This window comes from Danio aesculapii, chromosome 18 (genome assembly GCF_903798145.1).
Source record: "Danio aesculapii chromosome 18, fDanAes4.1, whole genome shotgun sequence".
NCBI lineage: Eukaryota > Metazoa > Chordata > Actinopteri > Cypriniformes > Danionidae > Danio > Danio aesculapii.
In genome coordinates, this window is record NC_079452.1 from 33,028,347 (window position 1) to 33,055,640 (window position 27,294).

At 34.9% G+C, this 27,294-nt stretch overlaps 1 protein-coding gene across 15 annotated transcripts in view; it reads left to right on the top strand.

Annotated features, from left to right (window-relative positions):
• The first annotated feature begins 3,380 nt into the window (after positions 1 to 3,380).
• The window catches only part of c2cd5 (C2 calcium dependent domain containing 5), a 69,721-nt gene continuing 45,807 nt past the window's right edge, over positions 3,381 to 27,294 (top strand). For 6 of the 15 annotated variants that reach the window (XM_056479015.1, XM_056479017.1, XM_056479020.1 and 3 more), the window contains exons 1-11: positions 3,381 to 3,606; positions 6,162 to 6,263; positions 7,250 to 7,336; positions 8,241 to 8,412; positions 8,482 to 8,577; positions 9,902 to 10,057; positions 11,799 to 12,003; positions 17,902 to 18,075; positions 18,622 to 18,776; positions 22,192 to 22,392; positions 25,289 to 25,377. In XM_056479015.1, coding sequence (XP_056334990.1) covers positions 6,174 to 6,263; positions 7,250 to 7,336; positions 8,241 to 8,412; positions 8,482 to 8,577; positions 9,902 to 10,057; positions 11,799 to 12,003; positions 17,902 to 18,075; positions 18,622 to 18,776; positions 22,192 to 22,392; positions 25,289 to 25,377 — 1,425 coding nt within the window. In that variant the 5' untranslated portion in view covers positions 3,381 to 3,606; positions 6,162 to 6,173. Of the gene's footprint in view, positions 3,607 to 6,118; positions 6,264 to 7,249; positions 7,337 to 8,240; positions 8,413 to 8,481; positions 8,578 to 9,901; positions 10,058 to 11,798; positions 12,004 to 17,901; positions 18,076 to 18,621; positions 18,777 to 22,191; positions 22,393 to 25,288; positions 25,378 to 25,481; positions 25,521 to 27,294 lie in introns of all 15 variants that reach the window. The other 9 variants (XM_056479026.1, XM_056479027.1, XM_056479028.1 and 6 more) reach the window with 5 other exon arrangements.

Here is a 27,294-nt window from a genome sequence, read left to right on the forward strand (position 1 = left end):
CTACTCTAGTCTTCAATGTTACCAGATCTTTCAGAAGAGAAATTCTTCTATTTTAATATGATCAATCATTAGTGCTCATCAATCATAATTAATGGTTTATAACATACAAGTAGCGTATAGAGTAACTTTGCACTAGTTATAATTAGTGTCTAAATTAATATGCATGAGCTGTCATTTTCATTCATTCATTTTCTTTTCAGCTTAGTCCCTTTATTATTCAGTCGCCACAGCGGAATGAACCGCCAACGTATCCAGCATATGTTTTACGCAGTGGATGCCCTTCCAGACGCAACCCATCACTGGTAAAACACACATACACCAGTCAATTTAGCTTACCAAAATTCACCTAAAGTGCATGTCTTTGGACTGTGGAGGAAACCGGAGCACCCAGAGGAAACCCACGGCAACATGGGGAGAACATGCAAACTCCACAGAAATGCCAACTGACCCAGCCAAGGCTCGAACCAGCGACCTTCTTGCTGTGAGGCGACAATGCTACCCACTGCGCTGCCTGTAGTAGGGGAGCTTGGGGCACAAAGTAACGTGGGGTTAAATGTAACACGGAGTTTTAAGGTATTTGCTCAGGGTGAACCATGGTATGCTTCCGAGGTTTTCACCATAGTGTCAGCAGACGTCTTCCTCCCAATTATTGAACAATTTCAGCGAAATTTGGATGAGAAACACAGGAGAAACCATTTTTGCAGCATAAAGGTATTTTTTATTATAGTCAATATTTTTTTATTTAAAGAAAATCTGTGAAAGTATGTATGTAAAATCTTATATTGCTGTAATTTCCGTCCTCTAGGCTAAAAGATGAAACCATTTTGAAAGATTAAACACACAGGGACTGCTAGCCAGTTTTGAGGAAAACATGACACAGCGGAGTAAGTTGTAACAGGGTGTTACAAATAATCCACACACTGTTGGACACCAACTAAACTAACAAAATAATGTGTTGAATTTTGACTGTATTGTTGAGAACTTTTTATATAAAATGACTTTAATAGAAAATATTGTTTTAATAGGCAACGCAGTGGCGCAGTAGGTAGTGCTGTCGCCTCACAGCAAGAAGCTCGCTGGTTTGAGCCTCGGCTGGGTCAGTTGGCGTTTCTGTATGGAGTTTGCCTGTTCTCTCTGCGTTCGCGTGGGTATCCTCCTGGTGCTCCGGTTTCCCCCACAGTCCAAAGACATGTGGTACAGGTGAATTGGGTTGGCTAAATTGTCCGTAGTGTATGTGTGTGTAAATGAGTGTGTATGTGTTTCCCAGTGATGGGTTGCATCTGGAAGGGCATCCGCTGCGTAAAACAAAATGCTGGATGAGTTGGCGGTTCATTCCGCTGTGGCCACCCCAGATTAATAAAGGGACTAAGCCGACAAGAAAATGAATGAATGAATGAATATTGTTTTAATAGAAAAAAAATATTTTATTGCTAATAATGCAATAAAATGCACTGTATAATAATGGATAAATGGATTATAATGTAAATAGATGTGTTTATCACATAAAGAAAGAAATAAATAAACATATTGTGCTATGTAGAATAAAAAAGAAATGAGCCAATTACTGAGGCAATATAGCTACTACTTGAAGTAAACTGAATTTAAATTAATTGTGTGAAATCTGCCTTTATAAGCACGTGTTACAACTAACCCTCCGACTGTTACAACTTGCCTCGCAGGTGGGGTAAATAGTAGCATTTTTACTCCTGGCACTTTTGGCAATACTGCACAGAAACCTTACTGTAGGTCCGGTAATCATAATTCCAGCACTCATTTGTAGGCTTGTGTGTTGTTGGTAAAAATATGGTTCCTCTAACCCCATTACTTTGTTCATTATTTGACCAAAACGAAAAAGTGTTGCTTTGTGCCCCGCTCTCCCTTACTTATAGAATTCTTTAAATGTTTGTACACGGTGATGGAAAGAGTACTGAGAGATCATACTCAAGTAAAATACCATTAAATGTAGTACAAGTAGAGTAAAAGTATCTGTTGTAAATCTTACTCAAAAGTATGAGTAAAAGAGCTGTGAGTATTACAATCAAAGTCTGATGCCCTTACATGCTGTGTGAGAGTGTGAAAACGTTTACATTCATTCATTCATTTTCTTTTCAGCTTAGTCTCTTTATTAATCTGGGGTCGCTACAGTGGAATGAACCGCCAATTTATCCATATGTTTTATGCAGCGGATGCCCTTCCAGCTGCAACCCATCACAGGGAAACATCCACACTCTCTTTCACACATATACACTACGGACAATTTAGCTTACCCAATTCACCTATAGCGCACGTCTTTGGACTGGTGGGGGAAACCGGCGTACCCGGAGGAAACCCAAGCGAACGCGGGGAGAACATGCAAACTCCACACCGAAATGCCAACTGACCCAGCCGAGGCTCTAACCAGCAACCTTCTTACTGTGAGGCGAGAGCGCTACCCACTGTGCCACCGCATCGGTTTTAAAATGTAACATTCTGTGGGGAATTTAGTTTGAGGCCAATTTTGATTTCAGTCATCATACAATCAACATCATCATCATCATCATCATCTAAATAGTTTCTGGATCATTGCGTGTGATCATTTTTGTCTTGGACACTTTTAATGCTTCCATATGTAGGCCTACATGTTTGCTGCATTTATAAAGCGTCTGTGTCTTGAGGTCGTTCTGTATGATGCGATTTTTCTATTTGCAATTTGATTGGATGGAAATCACAAGACTAATTACTATACTTAACCAATGAAATATATAAATATATAAGTAAAAATAAAGTAGGTAGAAGGAATAGTGGAGTAAAAATACAGATAGCCTACAGTACAGCATTAAAAATGTACTCAAGGGAAAGTAAAAGCACACCGTTTTAAAACTATGCTACTTAGTAAAGTACAAACACTACTCAATTACAGCAATTTGTATTTGCAATGTTACTTTACACCCATATTTGTACACTGTTTTGTTGATTTTTTTTGGGGAGTTTCTACATGAAAAATAGCTACAAATAAAGCAGTGGCCTACTTATTAAATGCAACTATGCTTACATGGTATGTGTATGTGTTTTTGCACAGGAGGAAACCAGCGGGTCACTCAGTAGGGCAGGAGTGTGTAATAATAGTAGACTAACTAAGCCTGGCTGCAGCATCTATCGGCTCTGAATGCAATAGGATTAGTCTGTAAGACTCTGACTTTTAATCCTCGACACTTGTGGAGAAGTTCAGTGATTATTTCTGTGTTCACTTTACAGTGTGAAGATGTAATATAGACGTTGTTTAACGGATGACAGTGGGAAATATTAAAAATGAGCACACATCTGACCCATAAACACACGTGCGTGAGGTGTCAATGCCCGTGACCCGGATGTGCTCTGACGTGCGCGCGCCCGCCCCTCCCACCTGCGCGAGCGATGCGCCTGATTCTGAGACGTGTGTGATAGACGATTTTATTTCGCAAATTAGCCGCATAAACGTCAACATTTCGACATGAACGCGATCAAAATGCCTGACAGAATCGACGCCGCGCCTTCCTGAGATTGAACCATGACAGAAAAAGCGTTTTAACCGGAGCGAGGGTCGATGGCGAGACTTTAATGTCAGATTGAACCGCTAAGGTGAAACTGGTGAGTTGACAGGATCAAAAATGCTACAATAATCTCATTTTCCGGTATAGTTTATGAACAAATCTTTCCATAAGTACGCATGTTGTGTCTAATCTAGTACTGCTGTGGTGTATAAACTAGGTGAATGCAGCGAAGCTGTTTACTGCAGTCACAGAGAGATATGGATAACGTTATACATTATTTATATAAAAAGGATCATCGAATATTTCCTCCATAAATGATTTTGGAGATTCTAATGTGTTATTTGTGTAATGTGGTAACTATATGTTTAAAAAACAAGCAGCATGGTGTTATTTGCTAACCGCGAGGTGAACCCATATAGTAATACATATAACCTATATATCGTTAGTTTAAGGTAAAAGAGGTCTTATATTCACACATTAATTAATTTTTTTATAAGTGGCAACTTGTGGTACAATCCCTACATTGTTTATTATGCTATTATTATGAATATTTGGTCTAAAATCGCACGTAAGAATGATAGCTAAACAACATTAGCACTAATTAATTGGCTAAAAACATGTCTAATATGAGCAATTCCAGCGTTAAGGATGTGACATTTGCAGTAAAAACTCAAAGCATAAATTCACATAGAAATTGTATTGAAACAACTGTTTATATTTTCCAGAACAACTAACCACAGAGTTAAGGGACCAGTAAAAGATCAATCTGTAAACTTGTTTTGTACGTTAAATAAGGAAAATAAACATGCGTTTTGGATGTGACCAAAAAACTCTGCGAGTTTACAGTAAACAACATACTTTGTAGAAGTTCTGTGAATTAAATTGCACAACCTAAAAGAAATAATGCTAATCAAACGGATAGGAGTTGGCTCACCATAGAACAAAAATGATTGATTTTGTTTTATTTAATATTTTTATTATTATGAGGAAAAAATGTTGTTATGGATGTGACATTTCTCCGTTACGGATGTGACAGATGTAAAATTGCCACTTGTGTGATTTTGATAAATCAAATGTAATAGTTTGAAAACATTGACTGATACGTTTTTTCTAAAGTATTTCTAAAGTACTGTGAAATACTTGCTTACTCAAAAAACGCAGAAAAGGTTTCCGTATTTTGGTAAAAACTTTTTTTTTTCATGGCAAGGTTGACATTTGCATGGTATTGCTTCTATGCCAATATGATTTTGCAAAGAATCCTTTCTGAAATTATATTAGGAAGCTGAAAGTCCGAATTTGTGAATATAAAAACAAACCTACACCCATAGTAATAAAAAGTACACAATTTCCATAAGAATTTTGCATTGTTTTCTAATATTGTTGTGTTTGCATGAAAAAGGTACGATTATGCTAATGTGAATTTGTAGTTGAACATTTATTATATGTACTTTTACTTTTTCGATTGTTTTTCTTATTTAATATTAGATAAATGTTGTTTTTTTTATGTCAGATGTAAAATAAATTCAGGCACGACTAAATGGGGTTTATTTCACTTAATTTGTCAATTATTTGGAAGTAACTACTTAAATACATCTAATCTAAAATGATCATTATTATATACACTAACTTAATATGAAAGTATATATTAGGGCAGGGGTGCCCAAACTCGGTCCAGGTGTTGTGCTGAGAAACGCACCCCTGCCGTGAAATGCACCTCCTCTGAAATGTGCAAATATTGATTACAATTGTGCACAATGCGATATTGATGCTAAAACAATATATTGTGCAGCCCTAGTATATATTATTGAATATATAAAGCTATTGAGAATTTAGTTGTAGTAAATAATTTCTTGGAAATTGTCATTTTTTACAATATATGGTAATGTCTTTGAGTAAAGCATAATTTTAGTTTTGTTCTGCAACAAAACAGCTGAAGATATTTAAGTTGGGGCTGAATAATATATTGGTTTAGCATCGATATCATGATGTGTGTATCTTCAAAAGTCACTTCACAGGATTAGATTTTTTGTTAAAGATAAAGATAATATTAAATATTATTTTTTAATTTATATATGCAATAATGATCATGTTATTTTACATTTGATTGTTCAATTATTGTTCTTGAAAACTGCTGGACTCTGTTAGAATCACTATTTATTTGTTTATTTATATTTGCTTATTAATTAGAATTGAATAGAAAAAGCTAATTCCAAATAGAGCTATTCAAATCATCTGGTGAAATTTTATACATATCGCAATGTATATCGCAGCAAAACAAAATATCGCAACTTCATAATTTTCCAGTAATGTGCAGCTCTAATTTTAATACCAATGTTTTAACTTCAGAAGGAAAATGAAAACAATATTTGGTAGAATTACCGTGTTTTTCAATCACAATGAGTGAAAACATTTTCTAACAATTGTTATTTTCTGCAGAAAGAATGCTCAGAATGTTTTTTTTTTTTTTAAGTTATCAGATCTTTATATAAGAAAGCCAATTTTAATTAACTTTTATTCAAACTCAAAACAGAAGTTTCAAATCTGCTCCCTGCTCATTCAGTCTGTCAGAGACGCATGTCATTTTATGTATCAATGTCTTTTCTGTTTAGACTTGACGCAGTGTGCAAACAGTGTTTATGTGTGTCTATCAAGACTAGATGAATAATGCCTGGGAAGCTAAAGGCGAAGATTGTTGCGGGGCGGCACCTGCCCGTCATGGACCGTGCCAGCGATCTCACAGATGCCTTCGTGGAGGTCAGTTCACCACCAGTTTAATTCAGTTCATATTTATTTGTATATCCCTGTTCATAATCACAAAGTGGCTGTATAGAGAGGAATATTTATTCTACTTCACAATTAAGCATGATTAAGATTATCTGAGGTTACTATGCCAATGTACAGTAATATCCATATTGCAGACACAAGCAGGTAATGACAATATTCAACCAAGATGATCATAATTAAAGTGATTATTGCATTCTGTGAACATGATTACAATGGAAAGTTTTATAAAAGAGATGTTTTATGTTATGTTGAATGTTTTAGATATATTATTTCAGGTGGTAGAGTCATCTAAAGTCTTTGAAAGAGGCTGGATAGAAACTGGAGCTGCTCTAATCTCTGGTTACCTCAGTATGAGGATTAAAGTCTTATTTGTTTTATTTCAGCTTGAATAAAATCAGTTTTTAATTTTTTATTGAACATTTTAAGGTCAATATTCTTAGCCCCCTTATTCAAATTTTTTTCTGACTGTCGTTATACAATGATTTGCTTAATTACCCCTAATTTGCCTAGTTAACGTAATTACCCTAGTTAGGCCTTTAAATGTCACTTTAAGATGAATACTAGTATCTTGAGAATTATCTAGTAAAATATTATGATCCGTCATCATGGCAAAGATAAAAGAAATCAGTTATTAGAAATAAGTTGTTAAAACTATTATGTTTAGTCTGCGCCAGTGGTGTGGTGGTTACTGCGTCGACACATGCACTCCGGTGCTCACGGCGACCCGGGTTCGATTCCGCCTCGCGGTCCTGTGCCGATTCTTCCCCTCTCTCTGCTCCCCATGCTTTCCTGTCAATTCTCTCTACTGTCCTATTGAATAAAGGTGAAAACCCCGAAAAAAAATAAAATAAAACTATTATGTTTAGAAATGTGTTGGAAAAAATCTTTCCGTTCAACAGTAATTGGAGATAAAATATATATTCTGTACATAAGAGCACTCATGTTTTATTCTGCAGGTGAAGTTTGGAAACACAACATATAAAACAGATGTGTACCCCAAGTCTCTGAATCCTCAGTGGAATTCTGAGTGGTTCAAATTTGAGGTAAGAAAACTTCTCCTTTGTCCTGCTTTGACTTGGACATTTATGGAATATGCAGTGATGGAAATAAGTATTGAACATTCCATGTTTTTATTCCCTGGGAGTAATATTTCTAAAGGAGCTGTTGACATGGAATTGAATCAGATTTTGGTAAAAATTCTAACATAAAAATAAAACAAAAGCAAAGAAATTCAGAAAAATGAGTTCTGTGTAATAACAATGAAGTGACACAAGGAGAACTTTGAACTGAATGACTGAAATATATTTAATACGTTATATAAAAGGCATATATTTCTATTTTGGTGCTGGCAGCTTAAAGACGCCTTTCATATGGAGATTGAAGTCACATGCGTTGCTCAGCATGCTGTGAGTTTTTCCACAGACTTCAACAGAGTGTACAATCTTGATGGTTCTTTGAGTCTCGGTCTATCAAATCTGATCTTTAATTTGTATTGCTTGATGTTTTTTCTCTAAAAGCATTTAAGAGTCTCCTTCGCTGTATGAAATGTCCAGCCTGGTTTCATCTTCATCATCCTGCTAATGTAGATATTGGACTGAAGCAGATAATAGTGATTTACAATGAGGAAGGGCGAAGGGTTGCTGAAGAACTACTGAGAGATTTCAGCTGCTGTCTGGACTTTCACTGCCTTCCTACACCTCCCTTTCTTCATGTGTTCAATACTTTTTTCCTGCGTCATCTCATTTTATTATGCATAACTTCATTTGTAAACTAATTCGTTTTTTTTTTTTTTTGCATTTATGGATTTCTTTGGTTGTTACCAACATCTGGGGACAATTTCAAGCCAACAGCACCTTTAGAAATATGTTTTCTGAGAAAAATATTGACGTGGTTGATGCTTATTTCCCCCACTGTATGCCCTGTGCTGATCTTTTTTTCATCTTTCAGGTGGACGATGAGGATTTGCAGGATGAGCCGTTGCAGATCACCGTTCTTGACCATGACACATACAGCGCTAATGATGCCATAGGAAAGGTGTACATTGACATCGATCCATTACTCTGCAGTGAAGCTGCTACTGTCATCTCTGGCTGGCTGCCTATCTATGACACTATACATGGTATGTATTGAATAAGTTTGTAATATTGAAGAGTTCTGAATTGTTTTGTAATCAGATGCTTGTGTTCAGGGATAAGAGGGGAAATCAATGTGCTAGTGAAGGTGGATCTCTTCAATGACTTGAACCGCTTCAGACAGTCGTCATGTGGAGTTAAATTCTTCTGTAGTAAGTAGATCATATTCTTCTGATTGGAGCTGGGTGGTTTTGACAAATCTCATATTGTTACATAACAGTATAGTACTATTTTTGTACATTTAATAATATAATAGTTTATATATCGACCACAAGGCAAGGTCTATACTATTATTATTTTTTTACATTAAAGCATACATTCAAAACATACTAATTTATAGTATGATTATTTTTCTCGCTTTATTTAGACCATCAGGGAAAATAAGGAATGTAGAATAAATTCATTAATTCATTTTCCTTCGGCTTAGTTTCTTATTTATCAGGGGTCGCCACAGCGGAATGAACCGCCAAATATTCCATTATAAGTTTTATGCAGCGGATGCCCAGTACTGGGAAACACCCATACTAACTCATTCACACACACTCAAATACTATGGCTAATTTTGTTTGGCCAATTCAACAATATCACATGTCTGTGGACTGCTGGGGAAACCGGAGCACCCTGAGGAAACCCACTCGAACACGGAAAGAACTTGCAAACTCCACACAGAAATGCCAAATGGCCCAGCCGGGACTCGAACCAGCGACCTTCTTGTTGTGAGGCGACAGTGCTAACCACTGAGCCACCGTTACATAAGACATAATAGGATCAAATGCAAAATGCAAACATTGTACTTTCAAACTTGCTTCTTTCTCACCATGCTTTAATTCACATTTCTGCCTGCATCCCCATAGTGCCATGTGTAATTGAGGTCAACCGAATGATGAAAAATTATTGCCATGAACATTGTATTTAGCGGCGATATGAAATTAATGATAGACCATACTATGAAATTTACTTTTTATTTCCTCCATAGTATATGCTGTATATTGTCATATTGTCTTCTGATGTGTCCTGTTTGTGTTTCTTTATTTTTTACATTTTCTTTAATAATAACTGCAAAAGGCTTTTTTATGAAATGAACTCTCTTAAGGACATTTTTAGCAAAGTATCACTAAGAATTATTATTATTATTATTTTTTAAATTGTTATCATGCATTAACGCTAAAAATCTTATTTATGTTTTCTTTTGTTTGTTATTATTAATTGTATATTTTATATTAATGTATGTGTGTGTATATATATATATATATATATATATATATATATATATATATATATATATATATATATATATATATATATGTTCTTGCCATGAAACTAGCCGTGGTTGCTGACATGGCATTAAATAAAAAATTCATCATGATCAAATTCTCTTTAATACATTTCTTGCAGCTTCTGCTATTCTTTGTCCACATTTTTTGTCTCGTCTTTTTCTGAGAATTTTCACTGAAATTTTTGCTCTGTTTTTTTAAGCAACCTCCATTCCCAGATGTTATCGGGCCATTATGGTTCATGGCTTTGTGGAAGAGCTTGTGGTAAATGAGGATCCAGAGTACCAGTGGATCGACCGTATCAGAACCCCTCGGGCATCCAACGAGGCCCGACAGAGGCTCATCTTCCTCATGTCAGGTAAGAAAGCTCCAACAAGATGCAAGAGAAACATCTATAGAAGAGAATTTAATTGACTATAGTGACATTAATATTTAATTATACAGTCTTCAACATTTTAATGTGGATCACAAATATTTTTCAAAATTGTCCTAAATAATTCAGGGTGTTGTTCAGTAGCTTTAGGACAACTTTGATCTTTTGAACCACTTGTTGACTAATGTATTAAGCATTTTAGGCCTTTACAAAAAATTTAATATGAGGCATGCCATTTTATTTTCTGAATCAATAATAAAATACATAAACATCTAATAATAAATGTATTTTAATATACTTCTGTGAAAATGACACCTCCAAAAACTTATTTTAATAATCTTCCATAATCATTTAGCATAACAAATACAGTTGAAGTCAGAATTATTAGCCCCCCTTAATTATTAGCCCCCATTTTTATTTTTTCTCCTAATTTCTGTTTAACAGAGAGATTTTTTTTTCAACACATTTCTAAACATAATAGTTTTAATAATCATTTCTAATAACTGATTTATTTTATCTTTGCCATGAAGACAGAACATGATATTTGACTTGATCTTTTTAAGACACTTCTATACAGCTTAAAGGGACATTTAAAGGCTTAACTGGGTTAATTAGGTTAACTAGGCATTGTTATTGTATAATGATGGTTTGTTAGACTATCGAAAAAATATATAGCTTTAAAGAGGCTAATAATTAAAAAAAATGTAAAAACTGCTTTTATTCTAGCCGAAATAAAACAAATAAGACTTTCTCCAGAAGAAAAAATATTATCAGACACAAAATTTCCTTGCTGTTAAACATCATTTGGGAAATATAAAAAAATAAATTCAAAGGGGGGCTAATAATTCTGACTTAAACTGTAAATAAATATGTGTAAGAACCAAAAGCCGTTCTTATTCCAATATGTATCTAGTAAAATATATACCATTTTTATTTAATTAAAAAAAATTTCATTAGTATGTTTTTGTATTTTTTTTTAAATGCAACAACTTCCTAGAGATTTGAAGGATTGAAAAACGTATAAAAATGTTAAATGGCAGTTAATATGGATTTTAGAGCTGCAATCTAGCCTCAATACATATTAAAAGGACAGATTATACTCTACAGAAAAAAAAATTCTAAGCTATATTGCACTTACTTAAAAAGCGATATTGCCTACAATAATTATCCACAAACAGCCAAACTATATATACAGCTTTTTGACTGTGAACTTGTTTATCTGTGTCTACATGTGTGTTTTTCTTTCCGCATTTATTGTCTTTCACATATTTAATATCTTTTAACAGGTTTTTTGTCAACATTGTTAAAAGTATATTGTTTTGGTTTGGAGTATGTTGTTGTACAGTATTTTACATTGTCTGTATTTTTTACACATTCATTTTATCTCGAGCCAGCACCTAAGCTTTTCACTCATCATAGCACATGTGACAATAAAAGTGATTTGATTTGACTTTTATTATTAAGCTCTTTTTCATGTGTGACCCACATCAGGATTCCAGTAGAAACATTGAACTGAAAATTGGACATGATCTAGGTCATTGGACAGTAGAGTTTAGGCCTATTGATCTGCTCTGACTAAGTGTACTGCGAGTTGCTTTGAAAAAGATAATCATCTGCTAATTGACTTCTTACTAGCAGACTACTTACTGTGTCTCAGGAGACATGTGCAAATGAAATCTGAGAACCTTCTAAGAAATGTATGAGTATTTTTTTGTTGTTGTTGTAGGTGAATTGCAGAGGAAGATTGGTCTGAAAGTGCTGGAGATGGGAGGGAATGCTGTGGTGGGGTATCTGCAATGTTTCGATCTGGAAGGCGAATCAGGTCTTGTGGTTCGAGCCATCGGGACGGCGTGCACTCTTGAGAAAATCAGCACTCTCCCTTCCACAGCCACACACCAGAGCAACTCCTCTCCATCTAAAGACATGAAAGAGTAAGTGTCAAACACACACACACATATAAATACCTGTTTGTGCATATGCGCATGCCAGCATCAAGTCCTGCATTCATTTATTAAGAGATATGAAAGACACTGTTATTTTTACTGCATACTCTGAATTATATTTCTTATAAATTGGGTTGCAATTGCAGAAAACGTAACTCATTAGTGCTTATTTTTTGACCCCTGTAATGAAGTCAAAATCAAGGCTGTTTGTTTGAGAGCTTGCACTCAATGTACACTTCTGTTCAAAAGTTTGGGAAATGTGATGTGCTCAGGAAGGTGATATTGTTTGTTTAATCAAAACACTGGACAAACTTTGATATTGTGATTTAATATTAAAGTTTTTTGTATTTTAACGCTTTGGTACTGTTCAAATTAACTACCTTTATTATTATGTTCATGGCTTCCCAACAGGAAAAACCAGCAACATTCAAGAATGCATGATAATATGGTGTCATGGCTTTACAATCGAAAACAGGCAATGGGGCAAAAACAGCTATGAACATAATGAAAGGGTAGTGAATTTGAGTGTATTGAGTTTTTGAAAACTTTTAAAGCATTTTGCCAAAATATGTGTCATAATAATATTGGTCACCAAAAATCATTCCATTTGCGGAAAAACACAGAGAAAGTTGTGGCCAAATTAAGACTCAAAATCACCCCAGAGTGGATGAAAACATGCCCAGCAGTAGGGTTAATACATTTGGGAATATAATGTGTTATAAAAGTGTATTCCTGTAATGACAGAACAACACTTATTTGGATTAGAAACAATTATTTCAAACAGAAATAATTAAAAAATCTTTACAGTCCCCAAATTTTTGAATGGAAGTTTATCATTGAGCATCATTTAGCAGACACTATAATCCAAAGCATTTTAATAAGTTATGTTAATAATAATAAAATGATGTAACATAGGACTGCACAATATATCGTTTCAGCATCGATATCGCAATGTGTGCATTCGCAATAGTCACATCGCAGCATCTGCAATGTGGAGTTGGGATTATTACAGTTGATCAGCAATAAAGAATGCACAGTGTTTACGTTTTACATTACATTTGATTATTCAATAATAGGCAGACCCCCTTGTTTTTCGCCAGATTCCACGATCGCTGAATCCAATGCAAAATCAACAAAAGTAGAAAATTTTTGCGATCCTGCAAAATTCTTAAATAATCTCATCAAACATTCAATTCCAAACATAAAATCAAATTATATTTATTTCAGTTTGCAATTTACTGTTTTACCTGACTTACAGACGTTACAAATGCAGCGCATGTGATGTATTTGAGTGTCTCTCGAAAAATGACGTCTCACCTGCGCCCTCATAATCATTACATTACATGGAAGTGGACAGACGAAATTTTGCAGCAGTAAGCAGACACAGATGAAGCGCGAGTGATTTACAAAGATGCGTGAAGTGCAAAGATGCGATTAGACATCCTGTGGTGCGAATTGAGCGTTTGATGCGCTTCAGACTGCAAAAAAAAGTTTGAGCAAACAAATCGGAGCAATGGAACAGATAGAAAAGCGAGCAGCTTACAATAATGCAGATTGGTTCAAGGATATCGGCTGCTGGAGGTGAACGAATTAAAGGACATTATTTGTGCTTTACATGTATGGCTGATATAATGGTGCGTGTAAAATCGATACATGTTTTCGTTGAACTATTTTCATGCAGTTACCGTGAGAAAACGCTTCCCTGCCATTGACAAGTTTTACGGCAATCCGTGTTTTAGGTTTATTACAGTAGGGAAAGCCCTAACGCATGTCCTGAGTGAGATGCATGTCAGATGCTCAGATGTAAAATATACAACCTTCGTTTGGTTTAATCCCTATCATTTCAGATCTTGTCTTGACAAGAGACCAAAATAAAGAAGCTTTATTTTTATAATTTGTGACATTTTGTCAGATTGAACACCTAACATAATCGGCTACCTAATATGATATATATATATATATGTAATTTCTCTATATTTATATAGATGTAATGTCTCTATATATATATATATATATATATATATATATATATATATATATATATATATATATATATATAGATGTAATTTCTCTATATTTATATAGATATAATTTCTCTATATTTATATAGATATAATTTCTCTATATTTATATAGATATAATTTCTCTATATTTATATAGATATAATTTCTCTATATTTATTTATAGATATAATTTCTCTATATTTATTTATAGATATAATTTCTCTATATTTATTTATAGATATAATTTCTCTATATTTATTTATAGATATAATTTCTCTATATTTGTATAGATATAATTTCTCTATATTTGTATAGATGTAATTTCCCTATATTTATATAGATGTAATGTCTTTATATTTATATAGATGTAATGTCTCTATATTTATATATATATATAATTTCTCTATATTTATATAGATATAATTTCTCTATATTTATTTATATATATATATAATTTCTCTATATTTATTTATAGATGTAATTTCTCTATATTTAGTTAGATGTAATTTCTTTATATTTATATAGATATATTTTTGAATCGCAAAATTGTCCGCAAATTTCTGGGCATTACCTCCACAAAACCCGTAATTTTTATCGCAAAAAAATAAAAAATCAATCGTGAAAAACTATGGGGTCTGCATTGGGGCAGGACAAAATAGCGATATGCGTGAGGTGGCGCTTCTTGTAATGGCGGATCAAACATTTATCAACGTTGAAATTGCAAGAAACATATGTGCTTTTATATATGCATTTTCCCCTCCTAATTTACAAATATCATGATATATTGTGGATGGTTCTTGTGATATCATGACCTATCTTTATCGGGGGCATCATGATATTATCGCATCGTGTTACTGTACCTGAATATCTGACCACTTATTTAACTTTTATCTTTGACCTGTATCTTATTTATTTATTCTTGCAATTTCTTTGATTCACTCCTCTACGAGATTATTCCAATCAATTGAAGTTAATGATTTTACTCCAAATAGTGCTTTTCAAGTCATCTGCCCAAATTGTATTTATATGTATTCATAAAATAAGATATCGCAATGTCAGATTTTTCCAATATCGTGCAGTCCTAACGTAACCATTAATCACTATTATTTCTGTCTGTTTAATCAAAACACAATGAAAAATCATGTAACACACCTTTTGTTTTGTTAAACAGGTATTAATGCAATGCAGAAAAAAGAAGAAATGCTGTGCAATTACTTACTGTTTTTCCTGTTTATGTTTTAAATGAGTATGAGTGTGTGTGTGTGTGTGTGTTTGTTTTATGAGTTGCTGTTTTGTAAGTTGTACAGAAATGCATTCTCAACACACAAACACACCACACTACAATCTTGTTCTCCCCTGCATGTCCTCTGTCTCTCTTACTGTCTTTTTCTTCTGACTTCCTCCTGCATGCTGCATCTCCCTGCACTACTAGCATGTGTTTGCAGTAGACGGCTTAAATGCTGTTTGGTTGTGAATTTCCAAGCTAGTCGTTTTTTGCATCTGGAGTGCTGCCTTGAGTCTCTTGTGTTTGCGTCGTCTTGTCCATTGCTCTCTAGGGAGCAACGAATGTTGACTTTTGATCTGCCTATCTAGACAGCATTTTTGGTGATGTCTAGGTAGCCAGCTCACTAGGATTTGAGACACAGCCAGTAATGGATTTTCTCCCCGTTAGTTATCCATGCAGTCTGTTTTAAGTATGTGCTTAGGGGTGGGAACCTTCAGGGACCAATTTCATAGAATCATGATCCATTTTCAAAATGATTTTATAGGTTTTTTACTTGCAAATGGATCACACATAGTGTTTTGAAGAATAGTGGAAAAGTAAGGCAAGGCAAGTTCAGTGTTTCCTCTAGGATTTTTTCCAGCTGTGGTGGCAGACCTTTTACACAGATCTATCAAATACCTTTGGCGCTATGGCGCTGTATTACAAGTCGAGATTGCAATTATGTAATATGAGCATGCAAATCTGTGCTCGAGCGCCGATTTCCTCTGTACGTGCACAAAACTTCTTGCACACCCCCTCAAATATATGCTGCTCAAGCGCAGACTTTCTTGTGCACTCAAATAAATACTGCTGAAGTGAGATTTAGTTTGTTTATGTAATGAGTATGTCTCATACATTTATTAGGTTTGCAGGTAATATTTATGAATGTCCCTAATAGACCTACAGAGCAGCATTAATGCGTCCTGAAGTAAAGTGAAACGGCTATAAACTCCAGCGAGATAATGTCATTGTATGCAGAGCCATAGATCTTTATCTATAAAGTATAATTAGGAAACTGTGTTCATCATAACTGAAAGCTACGTCGTGTTTGCTAGCCTAACACATCATGCAGCCCTGTCAGTCGGTCAGCATGTCACCTTAAAGGGTTAAACAAATAACGCACCGCACTTATACGATTACAGAAAAGTTTGCGCTGTTATAATTTAATGACCTTTTAATACGTTTTTGTGCGATTTATAACCCGCTGTTAAAAAACAACAACAACTGATTGTTTTGAATGAGAAGCTTTAATGTAGCTGTGGCGGGATGGATTTTGGTGTGGCGCCCCCGCTATGGAAGAATGTAGCGGAAATCATGCAAGTTTATTTATTTAGCACATTTCATACACAATGGTAATTCAACAATAAAAGAGACAAGAAAAAAAAGCGATTAAAAGAATTAAGTATAATTAAAAACAGATAAAACCCGATTAAAATGTGTTAAAACAGTAGAAAGATTTAAAGTGACAAATTACTTGTATTCTTGTATTGTGATTAAAAAAAAACAACAGTATTTTCTATAATATTTTGTCCTCTGGAGAAAGTCCGATTTGTTTTATTTTTAGCTAGAATGAAACCTTTTAGCTTTTAGAATAAAAGTTTTTAATTTTTATTGAAAACCATTTTAAGGTCAATATTTTTAGCCCCCTTAAGCAATATTTTTTTTGAACAAACCATCATTATACAATGATTTGCTTAATTAACTTAATTATCTTTCACTTTAAGCTGAATACTAGTATTTTGAAAAATATCTAATATATAAAATATCTAAGTTTTATTTACTGTCATCATGGCAAAGATTAAAATAAATCAGTTATTAGAGATGAGTTATTTAAACTATTATGTTTAGAAATGTGTTAAAAAAATCTTCTCTCCGTTAAACAGAAATTGGGGAAAAGATATACAGGGGGGCTAATGATTTAGGAGGGCTAATATATCTTCAACTTCAACTGTAAATATCATTTTTTTTGTAAATAAATGTTCCCCTTTAAACATCTTTTTTGGTGAATTTTAAGGGACCGAGCACTGGTGGTGCGTAGGCCTTATTGGAATGGCTCCGTTTCTTTTTGTTATTATTCAGTTCTGGTATGAATCGCATTTTTGAAAGCCTGAACATGCTCGAAATCTCACAAAATGTTGCACACACTCTAGAAGTGGTGAACATTTACGTTTGTTATAGGTTTCAGAAGTGGATGTGGCAAATTGGTTTGACAGCGCCACCTATAAACAATCAACAAAGTACCCCACGAGCTATGTTTCATGCACATATACAAAAATTGGCACAGACATCAAACATGCCAATAATTACAAAAAAGTCTCTTAAAACAAAATCCAAATTTCTGTCAGATATTTTTCACTCCCTCTGCCAAAAAAAGTGCAGTTTTTGTCAATTTTATCAAATCAGATCCATGTTCTGTTAGTCTAATCCAAAGGCCTTTGTGATGTTAAATTGTGAAGATCTAGAGCAGGGGTGTGGTCCCACCCCTATGTGTGCGTGTGCATGTTTGTGTATGTTGATGTTCTCCGTCTACATGTTTGCGTCCTCCGTGACTGTACAGTGCACAGTGTGTGGCCGTGTGTGTTTAATGTATGAACTCTGCGTGAATGTGTGTGTGTGTAGCTCTCTGCAGGCTGCTCCTTCCACTCTCGGATGTCGTTCCACACACAGCAGTCCAGTTCACAGTGCGAGCAGCCGTCTCTCTCAGGGCTTCTCCGTTTCTGTGCCCACTCTGCTGTTCGCCGGTATGAAACCCAGACACAGGAGCTCAGAAGCCCCCAGAGCCAGGCAGTGTAGGCAGGTACCCCCCCCTGACCCCCCCCATCACGACCCCCGTCACGGATTTCACCACCCTCCTGTTCTTCATTGGCAGACAGCTACGACATCACCAGCCCCTCCCTCCCTTCAGCTGCCAAAGCTTAAAACGACCAATCAGTGAGCTGCATTCAGCTGTCACTCAAAGAGCTTATCCAAGAGGTGTCGGTTTGGCTTGTGTTAAGTTGTTCAGGCAGGGAGATTTTCAAATTATCCTCGTTTTCAAAGCGTTGTGCTTTGGTTGGCTGAAACACGCTTGTTCATCTCATTTTTTATTTCTTTTATTCTGTGTTATGCCTAATATGGTTATTCACAGTGAGTTTTTTTTTTCCTGTGTTGTTTTAATCCCCGCCATCACACGCTTTCTTGACATCCTCACACGCTCCACCAGCAACTCTTTCTTTCTTTCTGTCTCTCTTCTCACACACACACAGACATGCACATGCTCAAACGCACGCACTCGGGCACAGTCCACATGTATGAGAGTCCGTGTGTGTTGATGGAGTGTGTTCCTCCTTACTCTGACAGGCCAGTTTTTGGGGAGGAGGTCCCAGGCATCCCGTTATCCTCAGGACCCCCCACCCCTCTGAGAGCACAAACCTTCTCCTCCTTCTCCCCCTCCAAGTCCTACAGTCGCCAGTCCTCCTCCTCTGACACCGAGCTCAGCTTAACCCCCAAAACCGGTAAGATACCCCGACCCACCCCATCGGCACTCTACCAGACGCTCTCTCTTTACAGGCCTACATTTGGATCAATATGAGCCCAGTGTAAAGGCCCAGAGGCAGAGGGTGTAGGGCACAGTGTCGGTGTCTCTGGTTGTTTTGGCCTAGTTTTGTTATTTCAGTTGTGTTGTCCCTCCGTTGTTACTTTTATCTGTGTGTGAGACGTTTATTTATTTATTTTATTTGCATCAAGGCTGTTTTCTCGGATTTTGCACATTAGAAATCTGAAAGGTCAACAACCAATGTGCCTTCTTTATCAAAATAAGCCCCTTTAAACAAATTATTTATTGTTTTATTATTTTATTTCATGCATGTTCTTTCATTATGGTTTCAGGGATGCAAACTACTCTGCTTTCTGCCAAATCCTCTGTTTCTTATACAAAATTGGTCACTTATTTTTTGTTTCAGGCAAAACTAAGAAACTTGTTTTAACAGTGAGGTTAAATTATTGAGGGGAATTGCTTACCAAAAACCGTTAAAGTGTTATCACTTTCATATTGTACTAAAGAGATGCCCAAACTAGGGCCCATGGGGCAAAGTTGACCAATGGTAACCTTTGATTTGGCCTATGAGCCCATCTGAGAAGAGAGAGGGAATGATCGGGATGGTTTCAAGATAGTCAATTAAAATTTATTCTAACCCCATTTTTGTTTGTTATATTGTTAAAACCTAACTGAAATTTAATGTTTTAATTAAATTCTTTCAATGAAATATGATTTTGTTTAAATGTACACACTGTCACCTGACAATGTGGAGAATTTTGGTGAGCAAATCCAAGTCAATGGCTGTTTCTCAATATGTGTTCCTCAGCGATCTTGTGTCCTCGTGTAACGTCATTATCAACCGACAAAGTGCAATTCCAATACTTAAGATCGCAAGTACAGAGAACACGTGAAAGTTCCCGCATGTGTTCTTGATATTGAGGATGCATCCATGCAGACTTGAGCGCAGCACTCGCTCTAGAAGTCCCTGAAGTCATTGCGACTGGAGGTGGGAAGCGCTGCATTTTATATACTGTACGGTTATTATTAAGGTTCAGAGATAGAACTTATTTATCTCAGGAGTTTCCCTAAATGAAACTGTGAAAGTAATCATTACCATTAAAATCTTAAAAGAGGCATAAACACATTGAGGGTGATTATTTGTTGAAATTCATATTAAAATCTGTTTTATTTTGTATTGTACAAAGTGAGTTTGTAAAGTCTTTATGCAGAGTATATATTGTGAAAAGGGGAAAAACAATAAATCACTGTATGAATGGTGTAATGTTTAAATAATTTCCCAGTAAAAATGCGTGAAGGTCACGTGACCATCAGGAAGAACGCAGCATTTTATTCCTCACAGGACGCGTTCTCTGTTCTCGCAGTGACCTGGCAAGACCGGTCTCCACAAGAACGCAAGTCCGTTCTCTGCGTTCTTGGAATTGAGAAACAGCTAATTGCAAATTCTGCTTGACCAGTGTATTCAGCATTGAACTCCAGTGTATTTTAAATGAGATTGTTTGTTTTTATTGCAAAAAGTTATCATTTAAAACATGATACTGCATTAGTTAATACAATTTAAAGTAATTTTTCTATTTCTTTTGAAATATTATGAAATAAAGTAGGAAATTACCCATGGCAACTTGCTATGCTGACACAGGCATTTTTAGCTCCGCCTTTTTCCCTCAAAAAAGGGCTCATTTGAATTTAAAGCAACAGTCACCAAAATGGTACTATTTGGATCAAAGCCTAAAATTTGCTCAGTTCCAAATAGTTATAACATATTATTTGTGGGGTATTTTGAGCTGAAACTTCACATATGCACTCTATGAACACTAAAGACTTATTTTTATCTATTTTATCTTGTACATAGATAGTGGCATAATAGGTTCCCTTTAGTGATGCTTTATTTCTAGTTATTCATAAAAAAATCATAAGTAAATGATGACAAATTCTGTTTTTAAGTGAACAATTATTAAAACTTTAGAGAGTTTAAAGTTACTTTAAAAAGTATTTTTTTTAAAGGTATATATAAGGTTAAAAAAGGTCTACTTTTATGAAAATGTCAAGAGTTTTGCTTGGGCAGACTCGTGTTTCATTATATCAATGCTACATCTACATGCACATGTGCGTAGTGTTTTTCTGAGGTTTCACAAATTGAAAAGCGAAGTTAACATTTAACTCTTCCTTGCAGACAACTTGATTTAAAGAATATTTATCTAAATTAATGACAGCATTGTAATTGGTCGTCTTTTCTCAAAAATCAGTCCTGTGACAGCAAGTAAAGAATGATGTACGAAGGTGCACAAAAAACACAAGGGCATGGTAAAATGTACAAAATTAAAACTCTTCAGTTTTCCTTTTTCTATTCCACTTCCATACATACAGTATAACAAAGATTTTTACAACTAGAAAAAATACTAATTGTCCTAATTAGTGCTGGACTAAAGTTAATTGGATCCAAAATAAAAGTTTGTTTTGTCATACTTTACATGTGCATACTGTGTGTATTTATATATGCATAATATATATACACTTGCATACATATTTGAAAGAATGTTTATTTATATTTAGATATAAAATACGTGTATATGATAGGGCTGCATGATATTAGAAAAATTTGACATAGCAATATTTTGTTTTGCTGCAATATATTGCGATATAAATTAAATTTCCCCAGATGATTTAAATAGTTCTGCTTAAAAGACTTTTTTTTTCTGTGCACTGCATCTGCATAGATTTTTATAAATTACAAGCAAAAATAAATGAATAAACAGTGTTTTGTGGTTTTTTTAGGGAGTCTAACAGTATTTAAGTACAGAAATTGAACAATCACTTGTAAAATAACAAGCTTATCATTGTAGAAATAATTTAAAAATAACATTTAATAATCTTTTAATCTTTAATAAATAATCTAGTCATGCGATGTGACTATTGCAGATACACGCATTACCATATCAATGCTCAAACGATATATTGTGCAGCCCTAGTATTTTTGTTTCCATCACATGTCCATAATAAAAATATATAATACACACACATATATTGTCAAAACAGACTTTCATTTTGGATGTGATTAATCGCAATTAACTTTAATCGCAATTAACTTTTGCCCGGAACTGGTCCTATTTACTAAAACAACAGTTTTGCTTAGCCTTCCAAGCATTATCTTAAGCCTTCTAAACATTAAATGATTAAATCAAATTTTACTTAGTTGAAACAGACCACAAAAGTAATTCAGACAGATCTTAACCTACTTAAAAACATGACAGTTTCTCATCTTAGTTTTTGAACACCTCATAAGTTTGCATCCCTGTTTTCATCAGTTCCCTTTCCAGTTCGGTCACCTCATTCTTTTCTCATGTGATGTCTTCACACCTCTGTTTCTCTGTCAGTGAGGATATTTCTGTGTCCCAGTACTCCCGCCCTTGAGTCCATATCATCTTCCCTCCCCTCTACCCATCTGCCCTGTCACTTACGGTCAGGGATGGCCTCCAGGAGTACAACTCCTCCCCCTCTCCATGTCAGCCAATCAGACACAGCCATGCTGAGAAAGAGCGTGTCTTTCAGTGAGGAACTGCTGCTGGCGGCCACTGGTAGGACACACCCACTGCTGTCCCAGTGACCTTTGACCCTTGGTGCAGTGGTTGCATCCAGTGTGAACACACAAACCCCTTTGCTGCCTCTAGGAGAATATCATGCATAAATTGTACTAACAAATGTTGTTTTTTTTAATTGCAGAGAGAGCTCAACATGCTGCAATGCATGCAAATAAAAAAATAAACACTAGCATATGAAGAAAATCTTTTCATCTGTTCTCAAAATGAAAACAAATACAAAATGCACTGCAATATCTCACATGCACATGCTAAAACACACATGCACATTTTAATCTTAAAAAAAGAAAAGTTGGCTGAAGTTAGCACGTTGCATTTGTATTATGTTGTGTTTTCCATCAGTAACCTACTAAATATTTAAAAAAAATTTGTTATTGAATGTTTTATTTTTTTATTAATATTATTCTTATCTGCGATTTATTTTTACTTTGTTTTAACAATTATTGAAGAATTGCACTTTTTTTATTTTTCTTAACGTTGAAATTATATTTAGTTGAGGATATTAAGTTAATTACTCTTAACCCTTTAACTGCACCACTAAGAAAAAAAAAATCCTGATGTCGCTAGTTAACACACTCAATGCGTTTTCTTCAACACATCTCATAATTTCTAAAATATCAACCTCTACCAAATGGTTGATACGTCAGTTTATGGTAAAAGTACCAGATTTAATACCTATACTATGAAAATCAGAAAATATGAAGTGTAAGACCAATTTACTTAAAACTGTCAAAATAAAAAAAATCTATTTTCTAAAAGGATGTTTATTTTTTTAAAGTACGGCAAAAAATATTTCACATTCTCATGTTTTCTTGTTAAATGAAAACAAAATCAAGTGTAGTAGTGCAACAGGATTATGTTTGTTTGAATATTTTGTAAACCAACAATGCTGTGTGTGTAAACCATTATTGAAAACAGTCTTTCTTTAAATTACTTTAACAGTCATCATTTAAAACAGTCAAAATATGGTCAATCATTTGGTAAAGCAGACAATTAAAGGGTTAATAGCATTTCATAGTTAACAGTCAGTTTGATTGGGCTAATATGCAAAAGATTAAGGAATCATGCAATCAGGGTGTTAAAATAAACAAACAAGAACCACAGACTAATAGTCACTGCACAATAAGCAAATCCCAGCCCGGTCCTTCGCTTTCTTCAGTTTAGTTTCTTGAAACATTTACCTTGTGATCCGTGCTATTTGTATGTGTTGTGAGGATTTGCAGTGCGTTTTCTTTTTGTGTTTGTGTAGTGAGGATTTGCAACGTGTGCTGTCAAACTGATGTTTTCTTAATTTGCTGGTGTTTTTTTCTATTTGCATGTGTTTTCTTAACTTGCAGCATGTTGAGCTCTCTCGGCCACCCTAGTTTTGACTCATTTGCCCACATTCCCATTGCAGTGAACGCACTCTCTTAGTGCATGATATGATGAGCGGTGTGATTTAATCACTTTTGAGCTCTCAGAATTAACAAAACCCCACTTGCATGAGTTTTTTTCCCCAAAAACCGACTGAAGATTAGTTTCCTCTGCCAATGGAAGAGCAAAATATAAAATTAATCCAGTGGCCATCAGTCATCTCTTTATTGGGTGGTTTTATTAAGTCTTACTTTCAAGTGCCTGGGCTCTGAGCTTGTGTGTCCGCAAAATGTCTTTTAAGTGTCTTTATCTGTCCAGATTATAATAATCAGTAAAGTCTCCAAACTAGTAAACAAATTTAGCTTTGTTTTGCCTGTGATTTAACACATTTCTTAAAATTTCTGAATGTCTAAATGTGTTTTTATAAGTGCATTATTTTTTGGTATTTATGCAGTCAAAATGTAATTACCCCATTTTAAGAATATGAAGTTGGCCAAAATGGATTTGAACATTTAATATAAAATTGTTTTCAATTAATTAGACTGCTGCCATAAAAGTGTGTTGAAAGTCACTTATTGAGACCAAATTAATCCGCAGAACCATTCAAAAATGTATATTACTTTAACACCTGTTGTATTATAATTCAAGGTCACATTAAATTGCTTAAAAGTGACAAGTTAATAAAATAAATATACAATAACATATGATAAACAAGTTTCTTGACTAGCAGATTAGTGTATTATAATGACATCTGAAGGGTCACGTGACACTGAATGTTGCTGAATATCGAAATCAGATTCGCATCCAAGCATAAACAGCATTAGTACATTTCTGTAGTTTTAATGAAATAAATGCAGCATTGGTGAACATAAGAAACACTTTGGAGTGTACTGTATAATAACTATTTTTATTTGCACACAATTTCTCTTAAGGTATTCTAGTGAAGCCTTTATTCTCAGAAGAGATTTGCTTCACAGCTATTGGAATAATAATGTATGCATGGTCTTTTCTTGTTTTAAAAGCACAGAAGAGCACAAAAAATCAAATGGTTAGGCTTTTCAAATAATAGCCACGTTAGTAAAGGCTTTTTAATTCTTTCACTTACTTTTCGAGTGCCTTGGACTTATGATTTCATTTCATTTCGTTTATTTTTCCCTTATCCAAAGAGCATACATTAACTACCGCTGAAGCACTTTTTGTTTTGATTTTTCCAGACTTTATATTAATTTCTTTTTCACTCTAAAAATGTGTTTCCGCTTTTTAACATCCATCTGTATCGTGTAGTATTTTGTGTCTTTGAAAGTATGCACATTTAACAACTTGTTTACTTGACAGGAAATTATTTGATTCTTTTACTAGAAGCATAATGGGTAAAAATGTAATCAAATCATTTTAAATGAACATGACTTAGTTCTTGTGTATGTAAACGCAGTCGTAGGCATACAATTTGCAAGTGTATGTGTATTTGGTTGTGTCATTGTTTCATTTTCCTATGAATTTCTCCCTTCTCCATCATGAATAGGAATGGGAAGTGGTGGAAGTGCAGGGAAGGAGGCGGGACCTCTTAAAACTCTTTTGAGGCAGCAGACCCAATCAGCACTGGAACAGAGAGTAAGACAAAGACACATATTTACATATTCACAAACAAGCTCAAATGGAACTATGATTATCAGATTTATGTTTCTCCGCTCTGCCGCTCTCACACTGGATTTCAGGGGGTCTCATCATCCTCTGAAGCGTTTGTTAGGACGGGGGTATGTCTGTAGAGGGCATGCCGAATGTTTTCAGACTGTACGATCTTGTTTCCCAAATTCCTCCCTTTCTGAAAACTTTCAAGTGGAAGAACTGCATCTCTTCTACTGTACCAGTGACTTCATTATCAAACCAATGACACATATTTATTGTGGCTGTTGGTTTGGACATCATCTGTTTATGCATCCATTTACATGAAGAATGTTCTAGAACCTTCGACAGGTGCTTGGAAGCTCTCATGTTTAGTAGTCTGTCACAGTTTTGCTGTTATCTTTGTCCGGTTTGAGGGTGAAATGTCTTGTGAAATAATGAAATAATGTGAATAATAATCTGGATGACAAGGAAGTACTGGTAAGAATTCTGTATATGCTTTCAATCAGGACTTTATATTGATGTTGTATTTTCTATATATCAGAATAAGGTATCACTTTAAGTACCAATTCTCACTATTAACTAGGGGCTTTTATTTCCTGCCTATTATTAAGATAATAGCTGTTTATTAATATTTATAAAATACATATTCTGCATGATCTTATTCTAAATCCCTAATCCTTCCCTATACTTACCTTAATAATTATTAATAAACAGCAAGTTTGAGCTAAAAGTTTGTTAATGGTTTGCTATTAGTGAGAATTGTACCGTAAAATAAAGTGTCACCCAGACTGATGAGTTAAAGTTCGCTTGAAATGGAGTTTTACAGTGTTTGTTTTGCTAGCTTACATTGTTTCTCTTAAAAGTGCAGTTGGTGATTGTCTTCAGAAACATTTTTGTTGTTCTGGTTGAAAGTCTGTTCACATTTCAATAGTAATGATTAAAGTAAATGATCAAAATGTATGAGATAAAAAAAAATGTTCATCCAATTAAAATAGTGTCGGGCTGACATCTCCCATAATTCTGATACGTAGCTCAAACTGTCTGTCAACAAATGCAGATTTGAGCTACTGCGCACCTGTTTGTACACAGCTCTGCTGTTTGTGCACACACGTACTGCGCGTTCACGAGAGATGGAGAGAGAGCGAGCGGTAAAAACATGCTCAATCAAAACTTTTTTTAAAATCCTGAATCGAAATTGGAGTTAGTTTTGCACACTGGAGGAAGGACGACAGTTTCATTATAGATTTATTTATTTATTATTATTCATTCATTTATTTTCAGTTTCATAAGGGCCTTTTACAGCATCGATAATGTAGATTTTATTTAGTTTAACAACAAAACACAAGTAAATAGCGCTATTCCGCCTGGCCTGCTGTGTTAATCTGAGGATGGTTTTATATTCACATTGGTTCATTTTTGAACAATGACAACCTGTGACGCGCTCCCTATATTGTTTACCGCTACTCTGAATATTTAATTCGGTCAGAAATAGCGTGTAAGTATGGCTTAGAAATTAGTGTAATAATGAGTGTAATTCCTGCACGCCGCCGGCCAAGCTTTAGCTCAACATATGAGAGAGGGTTCTGCTGTCATCTTTAAGGTGCGCACGCTCGTGTTTTCAGGAGGCGTGGCTTTGGATGGCAAGGGAGGGACGGTGTTTCAGAGATTTATGGTAACAGGCTAGCATTGTGGCAGATCACCTACTGCACCTTTAAGTTGAATAGAATAATTAATGCATGCAAGTTAATCCACTGAAAAAAATGTTGTTTTGGTAATCTTCAATCAAAGTCTGACCACTTGCTTACACTTGTGGCGTGGCGGAGGTTTAGTGGACGACAACCTGACAGATTCCATAGCAACTGCATTTTAATACCCTCTAGGGTTGCACGATACCAAAATGTT